General features: G+C 35.7%; 1 protein-coding gene across 2 annotated transcripts in view; it reads right to left on the bottom strand.

Annotated features, from left to right (window-relative positions):
- The window catches only part of LOC136029390 (vesicle-associated membrane protein 7-like), a 52,961-nt gene that overhangs the window by 10,298 nt on the left and 19,420 nt on the right, over positions 1 to 23,243 (bottom strand). The window contains exons 1-4 of one of the 2 annotated variants that reach the window (XM_065707726.1): positions 21,600 to 21,726; positions 10,812 to 11,028; positions 5,957 to 6,094; positions 1,402 to 1,492 (exon numbers count right to left, since the gene is read on the bottom strand). In XM_065707726.1, the coding sequence (XP_065563798.1) occupies positions 1,402 to 1,492; positions 5,957 to 6,094; positions 10,812 to 11,018 (436 nt within the window). In that variant the 5' untranslated portion in view covers positions 11,019 to 11,028; positions 21,600 to 21,726. Of the gene's footprint in view, positions 1 to 1,401; positions 1,493 to 5,956; positions 6,095 to 10,811; positions 11,029 to 21,599; positions 21,727 to 23,243 lie in introns of those variants that run through there. The other variant, XM_065707725.1, reaches the window with a different exon arrangement.

Genomic DNA, 23,243 nt, shown 5'->3' with positions numbered 1-23,243 from the left:
GGGCAACGGCCCCTGAAAGTTTCAGGTTTGCCTCCCGGGCCCCAGTTTGCCCTCCGATCAGCTGAAATTTAGTTTCGTCATAAAGCTTGTCAAAACAAAGATAAGCCTACGTAATTCAAACATCCACAGAAACGTGTCAGTTTACTTTAGTATATCTTTACCTTTATGGTACTATATGACTTATTTTCAGTTTTCACTGTCGTCTTCAGTTGGTTTGACAAAATTGGCTTCAACTTTGCCCCCCCCCCAACCACCCAGAATTCTGACAACACTGTGCCACTGATTGTCACATCGTCATGTGCAAAGTAAACGCAAGCACGTCGAATTCAAAACTGAATTTTTTTTCAGAAGTATAGGCTGCCATAAATAAATGCCATAAAATGAAACTTTTTAATACTGCTGAACTTTCTAAAATCTGTCAAAAAAAGTTTATTTGCGTTAAACTTTGACAGGTCTTTTCGAGAAACTAAATTATGGTGCTTGCAACAATTTTCAGAAAATGTCTGAATAAAAAAAAATAACGAATTATGGACCAAAACAAATATATACGTTTTCTAAGACCCTTTTTGTGCCTTACTAGGCTACTGGTGGGCACGCCAGGGCTGCTTTTAAAATTTTAATATTTTTTGGCTTTCATATAATTTATGAAGTTGTCCATGTGATTCTCCTAAATTTGCGCCGTTTTTGGTTTTGATCATTACATTCTTCTTTTTCCAAAATTGCTGCTACTAATATTACTACTCAGCGCAACTCACCACAGCTAAAGATGTCTGATACCAATGCAGCTACGCACACTCCTCTTGAAAGAAAATTCAGGGTGGAGATAATTGCAGTTGACCCCTCTCCCCACCTCAAAATTGGGTAAAGCAGGCATTTACGGAGGGTTTGTTCGAATTTTAGAGGAGGGGGATTCAAAACGACAAAGCGAGGAAATAGCATGAAAATCTAATGAAACTGGTAGGAAAACTGAAAAACCTAAGGTTTTTGACCAGCTTCTTCGAAATTTTTTAGTTTTTTTACACAAATTTTTGCCTGTACAAAAATAACTGACTAATATTTTGAACGATACCCGTATTTCTGAGTTCGTTCATATTTCTGTTGGCATGAATTATCTTGTACGATTTTCCTGAGTCGGAAAAAGATCACAATAGCTAAATGATTCACAGTTTTTTTCTGCAAAATTCTCAATTCTTTTTTAAGAAAGATGCTCCCCTGCAGAGGCATTCGAATAAGAAAAAGGTAAAATAGCAGGCATATTAAAACAAAATCAATATCAATATGGGAATAAGCGTAGAAATACTGATGTTGCGGAAGGCAGGGGGGGGGGAATTGTACAAGATCTGCTTGGTAAACATTCATGCTATGATCAACCAAATATTAAAAAAACATACAAATACCTACCGATATTTTGAACCATTATATTTCGAAGTTCATCCACGTCCTCTTTTACTTTAACTATCTTGTCGGATTCTTTTGGGTCAGAAAAAAACCGCTAGAAATAAATCATTCACCTTTTTAATATAAATAGTTAACAAAAGATTAAAAATTAGATAAAAAGCAAATTTCTTTGTTATTCAAAGCGATAACATCCAATAGCGAAAAAAACACTAAGTGACCCGTAGAATTTAGCCACGCCCCTCAAAATAACAGCGCCTTTTGACAAATATTCACTACAGTTTATTGCTCACTAAGATATCACTACATAGCTGGATCCTGGACTAAAGCGAACGCCATATGGAAACTCTACCGCAGGAGATTATTGCTGGAAACGAACTGGGAAGGACATTTTATTTAAATTAACTGTTTAGATGTTACAATAAAAATGAACGATAGCCGGAGCTAACTCCCAGACGCTCCAGATTCCACAGCTGCTTTCCAGTTTATGCGGGAGATAAATTTTAAACTGGATTTTCTCCCTTAGCTATGAACCAGATTGACTGACATACACAAATGAACAACTTTACTGAATAGTAGGGCACATACAGAGCATAATTTTAAAGCGAGTTGACAGAAAGAAAAGTGAAATTATGGTACCTTCCATGAGTATGGACTCTATGGAGGTGGTATTAAAACGTTGGAACCTCTGAATATAAAGCCTCCCTAAGTGTAACCCACCCTTGTCGAGTTTGAAAGTTGAGGTGATTGATTTTCTGGACTGATGCCTCCTGAACCTCCAGCAAGGTCCAAGAGAAATAAAGGTTGTTTCTGTTTAAGATCCGGGTCCCTAATGGTTAAGTGGTACGATTTGGAAATTAGGGATACGGTTTCAAAGAAAGCTTTTTCGCTGAAACAAACGGCGTTGGTGTTGCCACGTGCAACACCAATGGTGTTTTGGTGTTGCCGGCGTTGGTGTTGTCACGTTCCAACGCAAGGCTAGAACAATTGAAAACGAAAGCTGTCTCAAGCCATAGAAGAAGGCCAAAACGCTCGTCTCAAATACGATAGCCTCATTATCGAGGGTAAAAAATTTGTCTATGATCTTAACAGTAAGTTTTTTTTAAAGAAAGTAATAAAAATACCCTACTATACCTCTTATTATCTCAAAATCACAGGCGCAAGTGCAACGCACGAGAATGTTAGCACCCAGAAGAGCCAGGAGGAAGAGCATCGATGCTTCAAAGCAGACCGATTTCTTTGGAATCAAAAGCGACACAAACACGGTCGGAGAAAAGACATAAACACAGCCAAAATGGCAACGAGTAGACCCATAAAAACGCAAAATTAGCCCAGCAGATAATTATAGTCTAGCTGCTCGACATGTTTGACGAAAAAAAAGGGCGCATTTTAAGAGCCATAGACAGGTCAGATTACTACTAACTAACGGTCATCGAATTACAGCAAATTCACACACACATTAAGGCAGTCATTGATAACTCAACCTTGGTAGCAGCAGGGTTACCAAAGAACTAGGAGTGACGATTATAACATATGAACGTCTAAGCCTAGACACTATGGACCCAGTAGAAAAGGCAAAACCATACATAAACCTTCAAATTTTTATCTTTGAATATGCATGGAATAAAAAGCAAGCTAAGTTCTGTGAAGAGCGATCTACTGACATTTGACACTATAACATTAGTTAAAACATGGCATTTTCCCAGTAAATTGTCAAAAGTAAGGGGTTTCAAAGTGGGAAACGTATCTCGAGAAGTAGTGTTGGGTAATCGTTATTATGGCGGTCTTTTAGTGGCGATAAAAGAGGTTTGTTTCAGAAAAAATAGTAATATTGAAGATTAATCGAAGAGAAAAATATTGAAAAGTGACAATATCGAAGAGTAATTAAAAGAATTTTTTGATTCACTAGCTTACACTATTGATGAAGCTGAATTAAATTATACATCAATTCCAGGTATTCCGTCAGTAGTCCCAGGTGTGTACAGAATCTCCAGGACTAGCAGGGGCAATTAAAGAAGATTAAACAATGGAGGAAAATGTTGTCGGTACTATGTACGGAATTGGGATCAGTATGTGGTAGCGGATGATTTGGCAAGGATAATAAACATGGTGAGTTTGCTTGTGTGTCTGGGGGTTGGCCCAGTTTAATTGCGCAGGCTTTGGTGGATATTTGTTGGGATCCGAACAAAACCAATGGGTTCTGACCATCAGCATGTACTCTTAGATGTTAGCCTGCGGATCAACCTACGAAGGTATCAATAAGCTGATTCCTTTCAGGCTTATACTTTAATACTTAACGCTGGATACCTAGCAAATGGTTAAAAAGGATAATATAAAACTTCGCAAAGCGTTTTAAAAATACGAGGTAGTTTCAAACTTATGTTAATTAGAGAAAGTTGATAGCCAGATTAGAACGATTGAATAGTTTACAAAGATAATACATGAGACAGCAGGATAAGGGTTGTTTAATGAGGGCAATAGGATTAGAAGGTTAGAAAAAATTCAAGAGCTAAAGATTTTAAGGATGGATGAACATAATGAGGATAGGGTTAGACAAGTTAAAAGGTTTGTAAATATTCTTAAAGGTTATAAAAGTCTTTTGAAACAGACGAAGAGGATATCTATCCAAAAAAAATCCAGGAGGGGTAAAACTGAAAAAATTCATCAAACAACATATCGAAAATGAGAATTTTTTTTGTTAGACAACTCACGCCTCAAAACTAATATTTTGACCCAAGGCCTATCTCTAAGGGCCATCCTCAACAAAACACTTATGAATATAAAAAAAAACTTAAATCAAAATAAAATCTTTAAAACCATTTTTTAAACAACAAAGAGAGATAAAACTCCACAAAAAAAAACCTCAAACGAGACTGCGGCCAGTAGAGAGGAAAGACTAAAATAACGCGGATATTTCGCCTGTATCCAAACTAGGCGTCCTCAGCACAAGATAAAAAGAAAAAACACTAAACTAAAAACAAATAAAACTACCACCAATATTCCCTACGTGGGTCAGTAGCGATAATTGTATTTGTTATTATTGGTGGTGGTTTTATTTGTTTTTAGTTTAGTGTTTTTTCTTTTTATCTTGTGCTGAGGACGCCTAGTTTGGATACAGGCGAAATATCCGCGTTATTTTAGTCTTTCCTCTCTACTGGCCGCAGTCTCGTTTGAGGTTGTTTTTTTTTGTGGAGTTTTAGCTCTCTTTGTTGTTTATTGTTGGCCAGTTCGGCTTAACTTTCAACCATTTTTTAAACAGTCTAAGGGTCCTCACTTTGACGAACTTCAACCAGGATTGATAGATAAAATGAGCAAAAACGAGGCAATTCATATAAGTGAAATAAAAATAATTAAGAACACGCTTTCAATGCTATTTTTGCCTTTTCGGCAGCTAAACTTAAATCCCTAATGTTCTATCTCTTGTTTGTGTTTATGATAGAAAGGCAGTATGGTCTCTGCCGCTATTCATGAAAAAATTCAGTTTTACAAAAGGAATGAAGTTCTTTTGGAGAAAAATAAAACAAGCTAACCCAATACTCAAGCCAGAAGTACCTGCTCCCGAGACATGAGTATTATAGCGTCCCGGACCAGCAAGGGAATTCATTTGATTATCAGTTCAGGAAGGAACTATCGAACATAGCAAAAGGAGACCAGTCTTACGGTTATAGAATACGACAATGATTGTCTTAAATCGCTAGTGTAATGACAAATTGAAACATATTTAAGCACAATAGAAGGAGCTTCTGAGCAAGATATTGCTGGGATTCCAACAAAAATTTTGAAACAATGTCGACTGATTTTCCTTGAAATCTTCAACTCAATTCTGACTAGAATCCTAGCCAAACATGGTACCCTAACTATCACCTAATATCGTTAAAACCTAGTTTCAGTATAAAATTAGAAAGAATATCAGATTGGTTGGTAAAATAAAAGATTTAGCAGGATAAACAGACAGTGCTTCCAGAAGGTTATAACACCATAAACAGTGATCTAGTCATTAAATAATTAATGTGCATTACTAATTGTAATTGATAACTTAAAATTACTTTAAATAATAGTCATTAATTAAATGCTTGTACTAGTAGTTTTTAATTAGTAATTTAATAATTATTTAATTAATTTACTTAAGTAAAATATTATTTTAATAAAATTTCTGCAATAAATTTAAAGTAGCTTGTTATTAGAAGCTAAAGCTTGTAAAAAAGTATGCTGATCAGTTTCAGAATCACTTTATTTCTACAAAGCAATATGAGACGCAATGAAGGCCTGATCAAATGACAAGAGAGAGAGAGAGAGAGATTGAAGAGAGAGAGAGAGATTGAAGAGAGAGAGAGAGAGATTGAAGAGACAGAGAGAGATTGAAGAGACAGAGAGAGATTGAAGAGACAGAGAGAGATTGAAGAGACAGAGAGAGATTGAAGAGACAGAGAGAGATTGAAGAGAGAGAGAGACAGAGAGACAGAGAGAGAGAGAGAGAGAGAGAGAGAGAGAGAGAGAGAGAGAGAGAGAGAGAGAGAGAGAGAGAGAGAGAGAGAGAGGGGGGGGGAGAGAGATGGTTCACCATTTGTGAAGAGAGGATCCTTGAAAATTCAGCATTCATGGCAAAAGGAAGGGCTGTGTAAACATTTGAGCCATAGGATATTTTGAACCTCTTCTTGATCTCGTTCAAAAACATAAAAGCCTTCGACCTCTCAAAGTCCTAGAAATAAATTTGAAATGAAAAAAATACACAACTATACTTTATTTACTATATTTTTCTCCTATTTGGATTTCCCTATCTAACTTTCTTTAGTAATTATGCAATCAGCTACAGTATATTTGGGCCAAAGCTGCCGAACCGATCATGAGTCACCCGATTAGGTTTTAGGGAAACTGATACAGAATATATAGTAAAACTACTAATTTATGTTGTTTTTTTTTTGTTTCGTTAATTTCAAATTGGTTTAGACAAGCTAAAATTTCTAGGAAAATTTTCTTGTAGTCATTTATTCTGATGTAGGCATTTCTTCTAGCAATAATAAGCAAACTCTATAGTCCCAAGTCACAATTACCAGTCCTTTTTGCACAGACATAACCAACGATTGCAAGTCGGATTGTGAAACAGAAAAGAATCTTTACACCCTCCCAGGAAGTTCCCATTTCCTTTAAATCTTTCTTTCTGAAATCCTCCCACCCCAGAGGAAGATGGCCTGCTTTTCGGTTAGCCCTAGACGGTTGTTTGAAAAGAACAATCTTTGGCAATCTGTTATCCTTCATCCACAGATCGTGCCCTAGCCATCTCAACCTTTCTTTCATTATAGCCCAAGAAAGCGGGATTGAACCACATTTTTCGTACAGCCTACTGTTTGAAATACTGTTAGTCAGCCGGGTACTCAGAACAATCCGTAGGCAATTTCTCTGGAAAATATCTAGTAAATTTTCGTATACTTTTCGGAGCGCCCATGCTTCAGAGCCATATTTGATCATTGTCATTATCGTAGCTTCCAATAATAATATACTATTTGGATAGTCGTATAGTATTTGGACAGTATATAGTAGCATTTAGTGTTTGGAAAACAAATAGAGTAGATTTTATAGGACTTGCTAATGTTTTTATTTTCTGATATCAAAGGATGTTGAATATAAATTCAGCTTTGTAGCTCAAAAGTCGGTCAACCACCGGCAATTGTTATCAGAAACGGCAAAAAAAAATCCTAAAGCCCAATAATGACAAAGACCAGCTCTGGCCTCTATGTTTATCTAATATATCCTTACCTAATATGCAATATGTTTATCTAATATGTTTTGAACACTTCAACCACGGAGTCAGAATATGGGAAAAAAAAACAGCACCAAAAAATTCAACCATCCGTATTCGATTTTTTTTTAATATACAGGACGACATTATACAGTTATTATGTTTCCATTTCACATTTCTGGGCACTTGCTACCCGAGTTCCAACAATTTTAAGAATGCCAATTTGGAATTTCTACAATTTTTATCAAACAATTCGTGGTAACGAACTGTAGTAAGGAGCGACCCGGCTCAATAGTAACCGAAACTCTAAAAAATGGAATTTTGATACCAATAGTTACATAAAAAATCGCATTTTAATACTGATTTTAAATATATAACTTTTATCAAGATTAGTCTGACCTATCAAAAGTTACGAGGCTGAGAAAATTTGCCCCATTTTAGAAAATAGAGTAAAACACCCCCTAAAAGTCATACAATCTTAACGAAAATGACACCATCAGATTCAGCGTATCAGAGAAACTTATTGTAGAAGTTTCAAGCTTCTATCTACAAAAATGTGGAATTTCGCATTTTTTGCCAGAAGACGAATCACGGATGCGTGTTTATTTGTTGTTTTTTTCCAGGGGTGATCGTATTGACCCAGTGGTCCTAGAATGTCGCGAGAGGGCTCATTCTAGCTTCATTCTAACAGTTTTTTACTGTTTTAAGAAGTAGAGTTAAGAGAAAGAGTCAAACTTTAGCGTAAAGAGCGGGGCATTGAAGAGGAAAAGCCCCTTTCATATACGGAGTAATTTCTGTTCGTTTTAAGTTTTAATGTCGCTCCTTACTTTCATTTAAAAAAACTAGTTTTTTTTTAATATTCCAGAAGGAGAGGTGTACAAACCTCTTAAAGATCTCCCATTCATTGGGCTTAGAACAGTCACAAAAAAAAGATAAGAAATATATGTAGTACCATTTTTACCTTTCACTGTTAGAAGCAAATACAACGAAATAAAATACTGACAGTTCAATACAGGCAGATTTCTTAAGTAAGAATTGAAAGCTTCCTCTCTTACCGGGGTAAGCAACCGCTACAAACCATCCCCAAAAATTCGTTTTGGGGAAGGTTTCTAGATTGAGATGAGCAAGATTAACAAAAAAATTTTAAGGACATAAAAATGTTGGATATTCCGATCCAAATCACACACAACATTCTCATTCATAGTCAGTTGCAGTTTTGAAATTTAGTTTTTTGTTTTGGTTTTGACCAGGATAACAGAGTATGTCAATGATTTTGTTACCAGATAAATGTACTTTTTTTGTATAAATTCGCCTTCCATTGCTCTTTAAATATGTTTTATCATTTATGTAAGTATCCTTTATCCTATGTAAGTGCGCTATGCAAGTTTTTATTTATGTAATGAATAATGTATTTATATAACGCTATGCAAGTTTTCCGTCTCTGCTTAAATGTATCGATTTTTCAATTTTCAAATTTGATCCTGAAATACACTGGGTTAGTATTAATAAATTCATGATGCCAGAGCGTGTTATTAAAAGCTAGTGAATTTCTAATGTTGTTGAAGTTGACCCATTTAATTCACCCTTCCCCTGGTTGATTCGTATCACCCTGACCCACAAAAGAGGCTCATTTACCGACACTTCTAATATTTTCTTTTGGTTTTTACGAAGAGCTCTCTACTCGACAAGTTTTGCGAGCTTAATAATCGCATCTTGCTCATATTTAGTCAGGATTCGTGCTTTTCCCAAAAAAATAAACATTACTCGTATGGCGAGTAATGTCTATACTATAGTTATAATTAATTTATATGTTAACTTATAGTTAATAATTACTAGTTAATAAGTTATATCAATAAGTTATAGCAATAAGCTATAGGTAATAAGTTATAGTTAAAAACTTAAAGTTGATAGTTAATAAGTTATATTAATAAGTTATAGTTATATGTTATATTTAATAAGTTATAGTTAATAGCTAAGTCTTATAGTTAGTTTCACTGCACGTAAATTATGAAACAAAACTTGACAAGTTAAAGGTAGTTTACAACCAGTAATCTGATGAATGGAATAGCCTTTGAGAAATGTTCATCTTTGGTTCGTCTTTATACACCTGATGTGAATACCATTTCATTTCATGCTGATGTGGGGTCCAACAGATAAATATTGTATGCTGAAATAAAATCGTGGATCACCACCCCTGGAATAAAGTTAGATTCACCATCCTTTGTGCCTATCCAGTGGGTCTTTTTTGGGTATATGAGTCAGGTAATCCCCATATAATATAAGGTGAAATTTGAACGAAAGTCCCAAAATACTTTTTTTCAATGTTAATTACAAGGTACATTACGCAAAAACCCATAAAATCCATAGGATATTCCCACTGGCTCCTAGTGGTACCGGATTTAAAGAGCCAGATTGTGGTGATTGTAACACTCCCTGCATTTAGGGTACCCCTGGGTATACTATGAAATCCAAACAAAAATTGAATAAAAAACAAATTTTCTCAAATGAAAGCAAAGAGCGACACTAAGACTAAGAACAAAGAAATTATTCATTAAATGAAATGGTCTGGCCCGTTTTAACCCCCTCCCTCTTTATGCCAAAGTTTGACATTTTCTCCCATTTTGTTTAAAGAATGAACTGCATTTTTTACGGCGAACACATTTTCTCCATCTTTATTTGCATGTTGTCCAATATACTCTTAAGATAAGGTAAAGAACGAGACATCAGATTTTATAATGCCTACCGACGGTGCTGATCTCCGTTTCATAACCCTTTAGTCAGGAAGTGGAAAAAGATGTTGGATGTCAGCCATTCTGTGTTTTCTCACACCTTTCTTGTTGACCTTCCCAAGGTTTCTCCAAGTACCCATTTGAAACTGAGTCGACGGTGGTTGAGCTTAGAGAGTAATGCCACCGAGCCCCATTCAAACCAAACTACCAGCGACACTAGGACTCGAACCCATGTCCTTTCAAACAAAGGGTTTCAAGTCTAGTACGCTAACCAATCGTTTAGGACGGCTATATTCAGCTAAGACAAAAATACTCATTTGAATAATATAAACGTAGTCCAAGAAAAAAAAGTGAAATAGTAGACAAACTACCAGCGACACCAGGATTCGAACCCGGGTCCTCTAAAATAAAGGGTTTCAAGTCTAGTACACTCACCAATCGTTTAGGACGGCAATATTCAGCTAGGACAAAAACACTCATTTGAATAATATAAACATAGTCCAACAAAAAACGTAAAATAGTAGACAAACTACCAGCGATACTAGGACTCAACCCGGATCCTCTCAAACAAAAGGGTTTCAAGTCTAGTACGCTAACCAATTGTTTAGGACGGACTGCGGACTACAAGCGATACTAGGACTCAACCCGGGTCCTCTCAAACAAAGGGTTTCAAGTCTAGTACACTAACCAATCGTTTAGGACGGCAATATTCAGCTAGGACAAAAATACTCATTTGAATAATATAAACATAGTCCAACAAAAAATAAAGTGAAATAGTAGACAAACTACCCGCAACACCAGGACTCGGACCTGGGTCCTCTCAAACAAAGGGTTTCAAGTCTAGTATGTCAACCAATCGTTTAGGTCTATTCGCTATATTCGGCTAGGACAAAAATACTCAATGGAATAATATAAACATAGTAAAAAAAAGAGTGAAACATCAGACTTACTGTGTCTGTGATACATAGATATGTAACTTTGTCCTCCACAATATAATGGCACATATACTCTCCAAGACCATATGTTAGTTTCGATGCATCAGCAGAGTCAATCTTGGGCAGAATTTGATCTGCGACTTCACCAAAATTGCCTGAGCATGTAGCAAATCTTGCAAGTACGATTTTCCCCCTTGCAATGACTGAATAGAGTATTGGCATTCTGAACCACCTAAAATGAACAATAATTAAACAACCAGTGCCACAAATCAAACAGTTCGTAGTAACGAACTGTAGTAAGGAGCGACCCGGCTCAATAATAACCGAAACTCTAAAAAATGGAATTTTAATACCAATAGTTACATCTAAAGAATAAAATTTTAATGCTGATTTTAAATATATTAGTTTCATCAATATTAGTTTTACCCATCCAAAGTTATGAGCCTGAGAAAATTCGCCTCATTTTAGAAAATAGGTGGAAACACCCCCTAAAAGTCATACAATCTTAACGAAAATCACACCATCAGATTCAGCGTATCAGAGAATCTTATTGTAGAAGTTTCAAGCTCCTATCTACAAAAATGTGGAATTACGCATTTTTTTGCCGGAAGACAGATCACGGATGCGTGTTTATTTGGTTTTTTTTTCCAGGGTGATCGTATCGACTGAGTGGTCCTAGAATGTCACGAGAGGGCTCATTCTAGCGGAAATTAAAAGTTCTAGTGCCCTTTTTAAGTGACCAAAAAATTGGAGGACACCTAGGCCCCCTCCCACACTCATTTTTTCCCAAAAGTCACCGGGTCAAAATTCTGAGATGGCCATTTTATTCACCATAGTTGAAAAACCTAATAACTATGTCTTTAGGGACGACTTACTTTCCCGCAGTCCCCGTGGGAAGGGCTGCGAGTTACAAACTTTGACCAGTGTTTACATATAGTAATGGTTACTGGGAAGTGTACAGACGTTTTCAGGGAGATTTTTTTTGTTTAGGGAAGAGAGTTGAGGGGGGGTACGAGGGAGGATATTTCCATATAGGAACGTTTTATTGGGGAAGAGACTTTCAATGGAGGAGGCGCAGGATTTTCTAGCATTATTTAAAAAAAATAACGAAAAAATAAATATAAAAAGTTTTTTCTACTGAAAGTGAGGAGCAGCATTAAAACTTAAAACGAACAAAAATTATTACGCATATGAGGGGTTTACCTCCTTCTATTTGCCTTTTTAAGTTCTATTTGCCTTTTTAAGTAATCAAAAAATTAGAGGGGAATATGGCCTCCTCCTTCACTCCTTTTTTCTCAAAGTCTTCCGATAATTGCAATTAATTAATATGCAAATTTTGTTTTAATTATTTATGTGCGGAGAGCCAAGATCAAAACATGCATTAATTCAAAAACGTCCAGAAATTAAATAGAAAAAAAAACAAGTTTTTATATGAAAGTAAGGAGCAACATGAAAACTTAAAACGAACAGAAATTACTCCGTATATGACAGAGGCTTTTCCTCCTCAGCGCCCCGCTCTTTACGCTAAAGTTTCTTACTGTTTTAAAAAGTAGAGTTAAGAGAAAGGGTCAAACTTTACCGTAAAGAGCGGGGTGTTGAGGAGAAAAAGACACTTATCTAGACATGGGATTCTAGTTAGAAACGCATGTTAACGCGCTTTCCATTACATATATATTAAAGCGTGGATCCATTGATGAAGTTCTATTCACCTATCTCAACTACTTCTCGAGATTCTCAAACGGCCCTATGATTTTAGGACCCTAAGAAGGTCTCTCAAACGACCCTACGTAGGTAAAATTTTACCTAAGAAAGTTGTATTACAAATTTTTATAAGTTAACACAAAGCTTTCACGTCATATTTCAAAACAGATTTGTGATAGATCCTCTCACAATATGGAAGTAAATTGAATAGAGAGACCAAAAGTAAGGCTATATCCAAAAGGGGGGGGGGTACCGGGTTTGAACCGCATACCTGTAATACTTTCGTTCTACTCGTAAAAAAGTAACAAAAATGCATTTTTTGTCCCCTCCTCTCCCAAAAAGATACACTCTTGACCACAAGTCGATCGAACAGAACTAGGTTCCAAAATAAAGCAAAATGTCAATGAAAAACAACATTTACCCTAGTTTTTCAGCATAAGGAGAAAGATTTAGAGCTTCCAGTTCAATACTCTGATGAAGACTGACTTATGAAATATAGTTTATCATATTGTATTCAAGCGTAAATTCAAATTTTAACCTGATTATTCTCATAACTAATTCATTTGCTCAATCTAATTCAGTGATTATCTGCTCAAGTGATATCGTTATGGTTAAATTCCAATGAGCTTAACATGCGAGAATTGGCCTTTGTAATGTCATTTTAAAACTAAAATATGTAAAAGATATGGGATAAATTATGGGTATAATGATTTTTCATCAAATTAAGAATTTATGAAATTCTGAGAGGAGGATAATGACAGGATGGTCAACGATATTGTCCTAATATATGTTTGTTTTTAATCATCTTGGGATGCATCATGTCTTCTATATTAAAGCAGGTTTGTTGTTTTCTGAAAGGGTGAAAACCAAACTGCCTAAGTGATTTCAACGGAATTATATATATACCAGTCCTGTTTGAAATGATTGAAAGAAAACATGATAATCTGGTAATAGAAACAAGCTGCATATTATAAAATACCATTATTTTGATATTTTATGAAAGTTTTTTATATATCCTGGGGCTGGGGAGAGAGGGGTTAAATAGAATGAGAGTATACTTAAATTTTGAACTTACTACTTACCTGGTTTTATTGATTAAGCTGGCATAGTAGTCAAAAGTTAAACTTCTGTTAGGTGGCGGAAGCAAAAAGTGAAATTTAAAACCACCATGGTTAAAAAGATAATAACAGAGTTGTCGCCCTTAGTAAGTTATTATTCTTTTTTTTACTTTCCCAGATATTTTTTTCTAAATATAGCTATTTCTTATTGTAGGCTATAGCATGTAGATTCAAGTGAATATATCTAGGAAGATCCAGGAATCTAATTATTAAAAGCAAAATTTATGTCTTATTGAAAACTTCAATGGCAGCTAAGAACAAGAGTTAAGAGCTCAAATGGCACTTGTGCCATTTGGGCACAAGTGCACTCTGTTATTATCTTGACAGAAGAGTCAAGAGCTAATATGGTATGAGCTCTAGCAAAATTTTAAGAATCGATAGATTGATCTTAAAGGAAAATCAGAGGCTTAATGGCGGTTGGAATTTAAAATAAGAGCTCTGAGACACGAGGTCCTTCCAAACATCAAACTTCATTAAGATTACATCACCCGTTCGGCAGTTAAAAATACTTCATTTTTTCTGAATTAACCGGCTCCCCACACCCCACCCCAGATGGGGAAATCGGGAAAACGACTATTTCTAATTTAATCTGGTCTGGTCCCTGATACGCTTGCCATATTTCATCGTCCTAGCTTACCTGGAAGAGCCTACAGTAGCAAAATCGGGACCAACAGAATTTGCGATCGCTATATATCACTTGGTTAATACCAAGTGCCATAAAAACCGGGGCCGGAAAAAAAATTGCCATGGATTGTCAGTTTAATATACATATTCTGATATTTATTCCTTAAATTTTAAAGAAGTTCTTATTTATTAAAGTAAAAAGGTGAAAACATTTAAAATGTATTTCGTTTTCAGAAAGTACAAATTATTTTCTGGTCTTGAGAAGGCATGGGGGTTGTCAGGACTAATCATATTAATTGTGTTGCGAGAGCAACACTTAGTACCCCAATTTCAGCTTATTCCTAGAAAGTGGTAAGGGTCTAACCTCTGCAATTTTTACGGAAAGTGTGGACCTTAGGCCGGATTGATGAATATGACTTTGCATTTTGAAAAGCTTCATAGAACTCTTGCCCGGGGCCAAAAATCTATTGTATCTACCCATTTTTGTTCATGATTTCAGCTGAGTTTATCATTCGGGTATTAGCACTTGGGATTGCGGTAGAGAAATGGTATCAAATGTGCCTCTTAAACTTTAAAAGTCCTCTCATTACTAAAGAAATTAGAGTTTATCCTTAGCTCTTTTCTAAATGATGACGTTAGAAACTTGGCCTACGGCAAAAAAGTCAACTTTTGAACTAAGATAGATAGATTTTTTTGCGACGGCAGTCGATAGCTCTTAATGAGCTGATCAAAGTATATATCATCCATTTTTTGGTAGAAAAATTCTTTCATGAGATATACAAGTTTAAAAGTTTAAAGGAGTTGACAACTTCAGTAGTAAGGTACACACTGAAATCAAAAATAGGCTTATAACAATTGTGAGACATATAGGGAAGTTTTAAGTAATAGTCGCCTGTTAGCTCATAATCATCTTCGACAATGAGAGGTTCGCATCTTTTGCTAGTTGGTGTACCTATTATTTGTTTTGGGTGTATTTGATGGTAAGACCAATTTGGTTCCAGTGGTAAGACATGTAGGGGATTGTAAGTAATCATCGGCTGCTAGGTTACAGTCATCTTCATAGGTGAGGGGTTTGCAACTTTTGCTAGTTGCAATGAGGGGTTTGCAAATTTTGTGAGTTGGTGCACCTAGTATTTATTTTAAGATCCTTACAGATTAACAACTTCAGCGTTTAATCGAAGCGAGGAAACAAAACCAAAGGAAACAACACTTTACTCGGCGAAGCCAAACAAAAGTTGCCACAACACCTCACGTTGCCCATGCAACGTAGATCTAGTTTTGGTTGGTTTTGAGTTTGACTCAGATATTTATCCTAATTTCAGTTTGTTTTGGGTTTCATTTATTTATTGAAAGTGATTTGTGGTAATTTTAAATTTGGAAAATCATTTGACTTTCTAGATGCTCAGTTTTGGTTTAACGGAGGTGTTTTCTTTTCTTTGAAAAGCTTGTTTTTTGGAAAAACTTTTTTTTAATTTATTTCTGCTCGTTTTTTATTGACAAAAATTTTTTATAGGAAAAAATATTATACATCTTTACGTTTTTTACTATAAAATCCATAGTTTGGCTTACTATTTGTAGGTTGGACAGACTTTTTAACCAATGTTTAATTCTGAAACAAATAATGTTGTTTGATTTAATTTTTTACCTCCTCAAGTTGACTTGAAAAATAAACAAAATACCGTTCCCAATGAATTGTTTATATGCACTTTGACAGCTTGGATACACTTACAGTCTTTTGCTTTATTTACATTGTAAGAGCAGAAGTAGCAGTCGTAGTAGCCACAAAAGTTTCAACTTAATGTCCCCAATCATTATCGATATGTTGCTGAGGTGTCTTATTGGCAAACATACACACAGGGCCCTTTTATTTAGTTTTAAAGCAGCATTTAGTTTGAAAGCATAATGGAACGATTACATAAGTGTGGGGGTTGACATGCCCAATATCCCTAGAGATATAGTTATTGGACCGTTCTACTATGCTGAACAAAGTGACTGTCTGAAGACTTTGACTGTATGTGTTTCGAAAATGAATCGAGTTGGGAGGGTGACTTCTTGCCTTCCAGTCTCATTTTACTCTTAAATAAAGCAAATAAATAAATCAAAAGACTGTAAGTGTATCCAAGCTGTCGAAGAGCATACAAATAATTTTTTGGGAATGATATTTTGTAGAGGCTCTCCAGTCTCTTTTAACTCTTAAAATGACACCAGAACTTTCTGATTTAGTTCAACATCTGCATAAATATTCCTTGAAAGTTCCACCTTACTACTCTTAGCTTGCGTAGAAGCAACAGTTGTAGTAGCATTAGTAGCAGTATGCACATAGAACCTCTTGTTTCGTGAAGATCCCCTTCAAAACACGCTGAAAGTTTAAACTTAATAACATCAACTGTTCCTGATGTATACGTCCTCTTAGCATCCTGTGTAAGCATAGGGTGTTTTGATTTAGTTTAATACAGTTTCAATAATTCCCAAATTTTTCACCTTAATGTCCTTAGTTTTAGTAGCAGCAGTAGTAGTAGTAACCTTAGCTTTATGGGCAGCAGTTGAAGTAGTAATAATAGTAGGAGCAATAGTTGTATGAGTAGAAGCAGTAGCAATAGGGTGCAATAATTTCTTTTTGGTAGTTGAACATCACCCAAAACAAACCCTGTTAATTTCGACTTCACAGCCCAAACTGTCCTTAACATATTGCTGTTACGCCCTTTTACAGCCTGCATACATACGTCATAGTAGTAGTATTTAGCTGTCCTGGCTAAGTGGTTGGCTCGGTGGTGTGAGGGGTATGGGTTCAAGCCCAGTTGTGACTGGTTATTTAGTTTGGGACAGAGGTCAGTGGCGTGACTCTGTAAGCTCAGCCAGAGTCGACCCAGCCCTAAATGGGTACCAGGAGAAATTTGGGAAAGGTAAGCAGAAAGGGTGCGCGAAAGCAAAGAAAGGTTGGCTCCCAGCCCCCCCCCCCCATTGCACTTCCTGGCTGAAGGGACATGAAATAGAGATCAGCACTACCGGTTTTGACCTTAAGAGTCCAGTGCCGTCTTACTTTTTTCATTGGAGCTACTAGTAGCAGTATCAAATGTAATAAAGGTAGTACAAGTTGCAGCAGCAATATTAGCACATTGCCTTTACAAGTAGTAGTAATAGAAGCAATAGTTGAAGTAGCAGTAGTAGTAAATGTAGCAGTGATAGGAATACTAGTAGTAGCATGTTCATATTACAGTTTGGTCAAATGATTTTCTCCTTTTAGCATTCTCTGAAAGTTCCCACTTAATAACCAAATCACTTCTTGAGATAAGTTCTTTTGACAATGTGCATGCATGCAATAGTCTATTGATTTTGTTCAAATTTTCCCTCAATATTGTAAATTTAGTAGTGTAGTAGCATGCAAGTATTCCCTTTTTGATAATCTCCCTTGTCATTTCCTGTAAGTTCCAAATTAATATAAGCAGTCATTCATTAGTTACGTGCTTTTGACAATCTTTACACACATATGGTGTTTTGATTTAGTTCAATACCCCCCTCAACATTCTCTGAAAGGCTCACTTGAATTCCCTTTTTCTTATTGGAAAATAAAGTTGAATCATGCATACCTTTCTCAATAACATATACTATTTGTAAACACTGGACAAATTGCCTAACTTAAAGTTCTTAACTTGAGGACTGTGAGGAGGTTGACATCCCCAAAGACACAACTACTGGACCTTTTAACAATGATGAACAAAATTGTTCTCTTAAAATTTTGATTGGATGCGTTTTGGGGAAAGATAGGCTTGTGGGAGAGGGCTGGTTGCCACCCATTCCCTTTTTACTCTTAAAAAGGGCACTAGATCTTCTGTCTTAGAATCGAATGTTCATCCAATCCGAAGTTTATACAACCATCTGTTCCATAAAAACCTTATATGCCCAGGAATAAGTTACAAGCCTTGTCCCTGGGCTCTGGAGGGTTGTGTCCACCCTGAAGGCATTGCTATATGCTCTTTGGACTATTATGGACAAAAAAGCTATCTCACAATTCTGATCAGAGCTATTTTGGGAAAAGGGGGTGCCAAGGAAGGGGGGGCTAGTTACCCTCCTTCAATTTTGACTCTTATAAGGGAGCTAGAGCATTAAATTTCCTATTAAATGAGCCTCTTCTAAAGTACACAAAACCACCCCTTCACTAAAAGTTTATTTGTCCTCAGGGCATAACTTATAATTTTTACCCCCAGACTATGGGGGCTGTGTCGACCCAAAGGGACTTGTTATATTTGAATAAGAAAATTTGTTTCTTGTTTTCATTTTGTATTTACTCCACTTAACTCTGTTTTGTAAGGTGGGTGATAAATAAATTATTATAATTATTATATGATCTTTGGACTGTTTTTGGACAAATGATTATCTCAAAATTTCCACTATATGCATTTGGGGAAAATAGACAGCAAGGGGAGGGGGACTAGCAATCACCTTGACTCTTAAAAAGGGAACTAGAATTTCTGATTCCTGATCTATTGAACCCCTTCCAAAGTTTATATGATCACCGTTTCCATTCAAACCTTATATGTCCAAGGGCATAACTTACAATCCTTGCCCTGAGGGCTGTGAGGGGGGTCATCATCTTCAATTACTGGAGCTTTCAAGTACGCTGGGCAAAATGGCTATCTCAAAATTTTCACTTGATGTACTTGGGGAAATTTTGGACTTAGGGGGTGGGGCTAGTTGCACTCCAATGACTTTCGCCTATTATAAGAGCACAAGGCGTTTCAATTTCCAGTTAAATGAGCCCCTTTCAAAGTTTCTACAAAAAATCCTTCTATACAAAGTGCCCTGGTCTAAAACCCAAAAAGATAGGGGGGAGGATAGCCACCCTCTGATCACTTTGACTCTTAAAAAAGGCACTAGAACTTACGGTTACCAGTCCAATGAGCCCCTTCCGAAGCTTATACAACCACCCTTTCAATAAAACCTTATATGCCCCCAGGGAACAACTTACAACCCTTGCCCTGACGGCTATCTGTGTGGGTGGTGCTGTCCTCAAAGACATAATTTCTAGGCCTTTCACCCAGGCTGAACAAAATTATTATCTGAAAATTTTAATTTGGTGTGTTTGGGAAAATGGTGAGCATTGGAGGGGGCTGGTCTATATATGTATGTGTGGATATACATGTTTTCTATCAAAAAGATCCCAAACTGTAATATGCTAACTATTCTCTCTGAACCCCTCCCTAATTAGTGTGGAGTTCCTCAAGGAACCTTGCTAGGACCACTATTATATGTATTATTCATTAATGACATTGGTAAGATTCCCTCAAAGGTGTTAATATGTAAATGACCAGCTGATCCTTGAAGTCTATCAAAATGACCACATCAAAATCCTACCAGTTTTTTGGATAAAGCTAAGAATTCCACTAAGTCAAATATAATAGCAATAAACTTAATAAAATCTGTGAAATCAACTTTTGTTTTCTTAGACCCTATCCCATCCAAAATGCTCATGAAACATGTTGAACTGCTTGGCATCACAAACTTCAAACAATCTTAAGTAGGGCATGCATATTTGAAGAATTCTGGACTTCTATGACAGAGGGTAGTCTAGACTACAAATATTTGAAGCAGATTAAAATGGGAGATTAACTTTGAAATGGCCAAATATTGAAAACACTTTTACTGTCAACAACAATGAAATCTTTGTAGGACCATTAAAGCTCAGAGGAAGTTGGCCATTCCAGATAGTGTTGATAGAGAGACCTATATAACACTATTATATCACACATTGTATTATAGAAACCTAGGTCACACAATTACACACCATATGATTATCCAATTTATCTCTGTGCTTGAGGCAATTTTTCCAGTTTTTGCTTCTACTATGTGAATAGTGTTTTATACATTTACACATTAGAAAAGGTTGAGGAGAAACAAAGAAATAAAGTACAAAGACTAGGCACGTCAAATGCACCAGGATCCACCAACAGGTATTCCCCAAGCATTTTGAAACATGTCCCATTGGGTTCTGACTTACATCAAAAACAGGCAACTATTTGGTCTGTCAAATTTATAGGTGAAAAGGTCCAATTTAAGAAAATCGAAGTTTTGTACCCTTTTCTGATGAAAGTTCAAACTTCTAGATTTGTAGATGTTTTCCCTACATACTGAAACCCTTTTCAGACCAAAAGTCTTAAAATTAAGCCTTCTGGAGTAGAAAAGAATGGTTTCTAACAAAAACTGTTGACCATTAGTACCTTTACCCTATTAGAAACTGAGGAACAAATTGTCATATTTTGGAGGCCACTTGCCTAAATTTCTTCATTATGTATACTGTTCAATTGTTAAAGGTAAAATTGTTTAACTGATAAACCAGGCATAGAAGAAGGCAGGCAATAATTAATATTAAGGGACTCTTCCCTACTATTACATAAATCTACTGAAGTGGATTGGCATTTTTCCAAATCCTCTGCTGGTTGCCTAGTAATTATAATAGTTTAACCAAATAACAAAATGGTTTGTAAATTTGTAGCAAAAAACAAAATAAGCATACAAAAGTGTGTATCACATTTAGAACCATCTTTAATGCAGTCCAGCTAAAACTAAACTTTATGCCGTGGGGGGAGGGTAATCCCTTGCCCTCCTTGCAATATTTAAAATTTTCAAAGAAAATTTTAAAAAGAAAAAGTAAATAATTGAGTTAAACCACCACTAGCTGACACTCAAAGATCAGGGGGACCAAGGGCAAAATCTCAATATAAATTCCTCTTCCTTAAGATTTAGTTTTGGAGGAAGTTTCAGTAATTTTTTATTTATGCTGTTTATACAGGTTTTATCAGAGTTATGATAGTCCCATCCTTAGATTATTTTTGTACAGTAAGACCTAACTCAAAATGAAGGCAGAAGTTGGATCATGGCCATAGGATGTTCCAAAGCAGAGACACATTTATCAATAAAACTTGCATTTTATGTTTTTCACCAGCAAAGAAAGTTAACATAGTTTGAATTTATTAACATTAACATGCCAATTTATTAAAATGCCAGTAGCCAATAATATTTTAGTGTTATACTGGCTAGCTGAATCTGCCAGATCCTCAGTAATTTTATCCATGGCTCCACTTCACACCTCTTTATTTGGAATTTAAATGATTTCTCCATTTTCTTTGCATTCTTCTTATTTTCATGTGATCTATGACTCAGGTAATTTTTGTATAAGCCCTTCTCTTGTTTATTAAAAACGAAACATTTTCAATAACATTCCTAGTTGTGTTCCTAACTTTCTTCCCAAAGACACCATCAGCCACTGCACAGGCACCCCACAGACACCATCAGCCAATTTGATTTTGCATTCACAAAATCAAATTTGATTAATTATTCAATTGTCATACACAGTTTGACTTACAGTTAGTTCTAATTTTATACTTGTGTCCTATGCTGTTTAAACTCTCATATTCTGCCTTATCTGAAAATGCAGCCACATTTTGCAGCACTTTAAGTTTGAAAATTTTGAAAGATTTTGCTACAGCTGAAAACCATGTAATCCTCAAAAACATGAGATGCTGTATGAAAACATTCTCCTAAGATAATGAGTAAAATGAATTTTTACACAAACAACTAATATTTAAAAATAAGCATATAAAACCATGTATCATAATTGGAACCATTTTCAATGCAGTTTCCAACTAAAACTAAACTTTATGCAGTGTGGGGGAGGGCAATCCCTTGCCAGAATAAAACCCTATGATCCACTATGTTACACCAATATCAAATTCATAGTGAAGTAAATCTATAGAGCCTATAGTAATAGTAAATTTGCATTCCATGCAAAATATCTTAACTTGTTAAAAGTATACCTTTTTCAAACATTTGTTTACAGAAGAAAGTATTAACTGGTGACAGTGAAGCATCGATATTAAAGATCCAAGATGATTGCTTATCTTTTCAAAAGTATATGAATTTTATTTATTTACAGCAGCAGGCATTTTAAAAGCATTAACTTTTGATTAAATTTATTTGGCTGTATAAAGGCTATCATTTAACCATATTTGGTTTTTTCAACAAGAATGAATGGGACAAAGTGATTAATATATTCAAATTAAATAACTCAGCAAATCTGTGTGCCAACTGTGTGGTCTGACCACTATTAAGTTATATTTTCCAAATTGAATTATGCAGTGTACACATTCTACTCAAAGTTGCTTGATTTGGTTCTCCTGTCTTCCTTGACTCAGGCACAAGTTCTTCCCATTTCTGTTGGTGCTTTAATTGCATCTGTAAGAAATTGAAATCAAGCTCTGTTGATGTTGATGGAATTAGTGCTTATCATCTTAGAGTAAATTACCAGTCTTTGTTTTTCCATTTACTGTTGCTTTTCTAAATGTGTATTTGTTGTTCTCTTGCTCCTGATAGCTTTTTGTGTGGAACTGTTGCTTCCATTCTTAAGCAAGGTAAGAGTCCATTGGACTGTCCTTCTTACAGGCCAATCCTGGTTACTTGTAATCTTGACAAAATCTTTGAATATATTTTGCTTCCTTTAATCAATTTGAATGCTAATTTTGGGAAGAACGAGCTTGGTTTTTGGTCTGGCATTGATTGCCAGCATGCTAACCATGCTCTGGCTTGCTTTTTTGAAGATGCTTCTGCTAAAAGGTATTGTCTTCACATTTGTGCCCTTGATATTTCTAAGGCTTTCAATAGTATTGTACACAGTTGGGCTCTTTATTCTCTTTATAGTCATGACATTAGCCTTTCTCTGATTTTTCTTCTTAAGTTTTGGAACAATTTACCTTACCTTACCTTAATTAATTATCTTAATTTGCACTTCGGAGCAAATTAAGATCTGTGGATCTGTTGAATGCTAAAGATAGCATTTGGCAAAAAAAATGCCAAATTAAGATCTGTTGAATAACAAAAGATATTATTTTTGTTATAATAAGATTTTTAAGGGCCATTGCCCTCTGGAAGGAAAAAGAGTAGAGTTATGAACATAAAAATTTCTTCTAAGGGAACCATTAAGGCTCTGGATACATTCCTGAGCTTTATTCAC

Source organism: Artemia franciscana, chromosome 7 (assembly GCF_032884065.1).
Source record: "Artemia franciscana chromosome 7, ASM3288406v1, whole genome shotgun sequence".
NCBI classification, from domain to species: domain Eukaryota; kingdom Metazoa; phylum Arthropoda; class Branchiopoda; order Anostraca; family Artemiidae; genus Artemia; species Artemia franciscana.
This window is presented reverse-complemented; position numbering and strand designations above follow the sequence as displayed.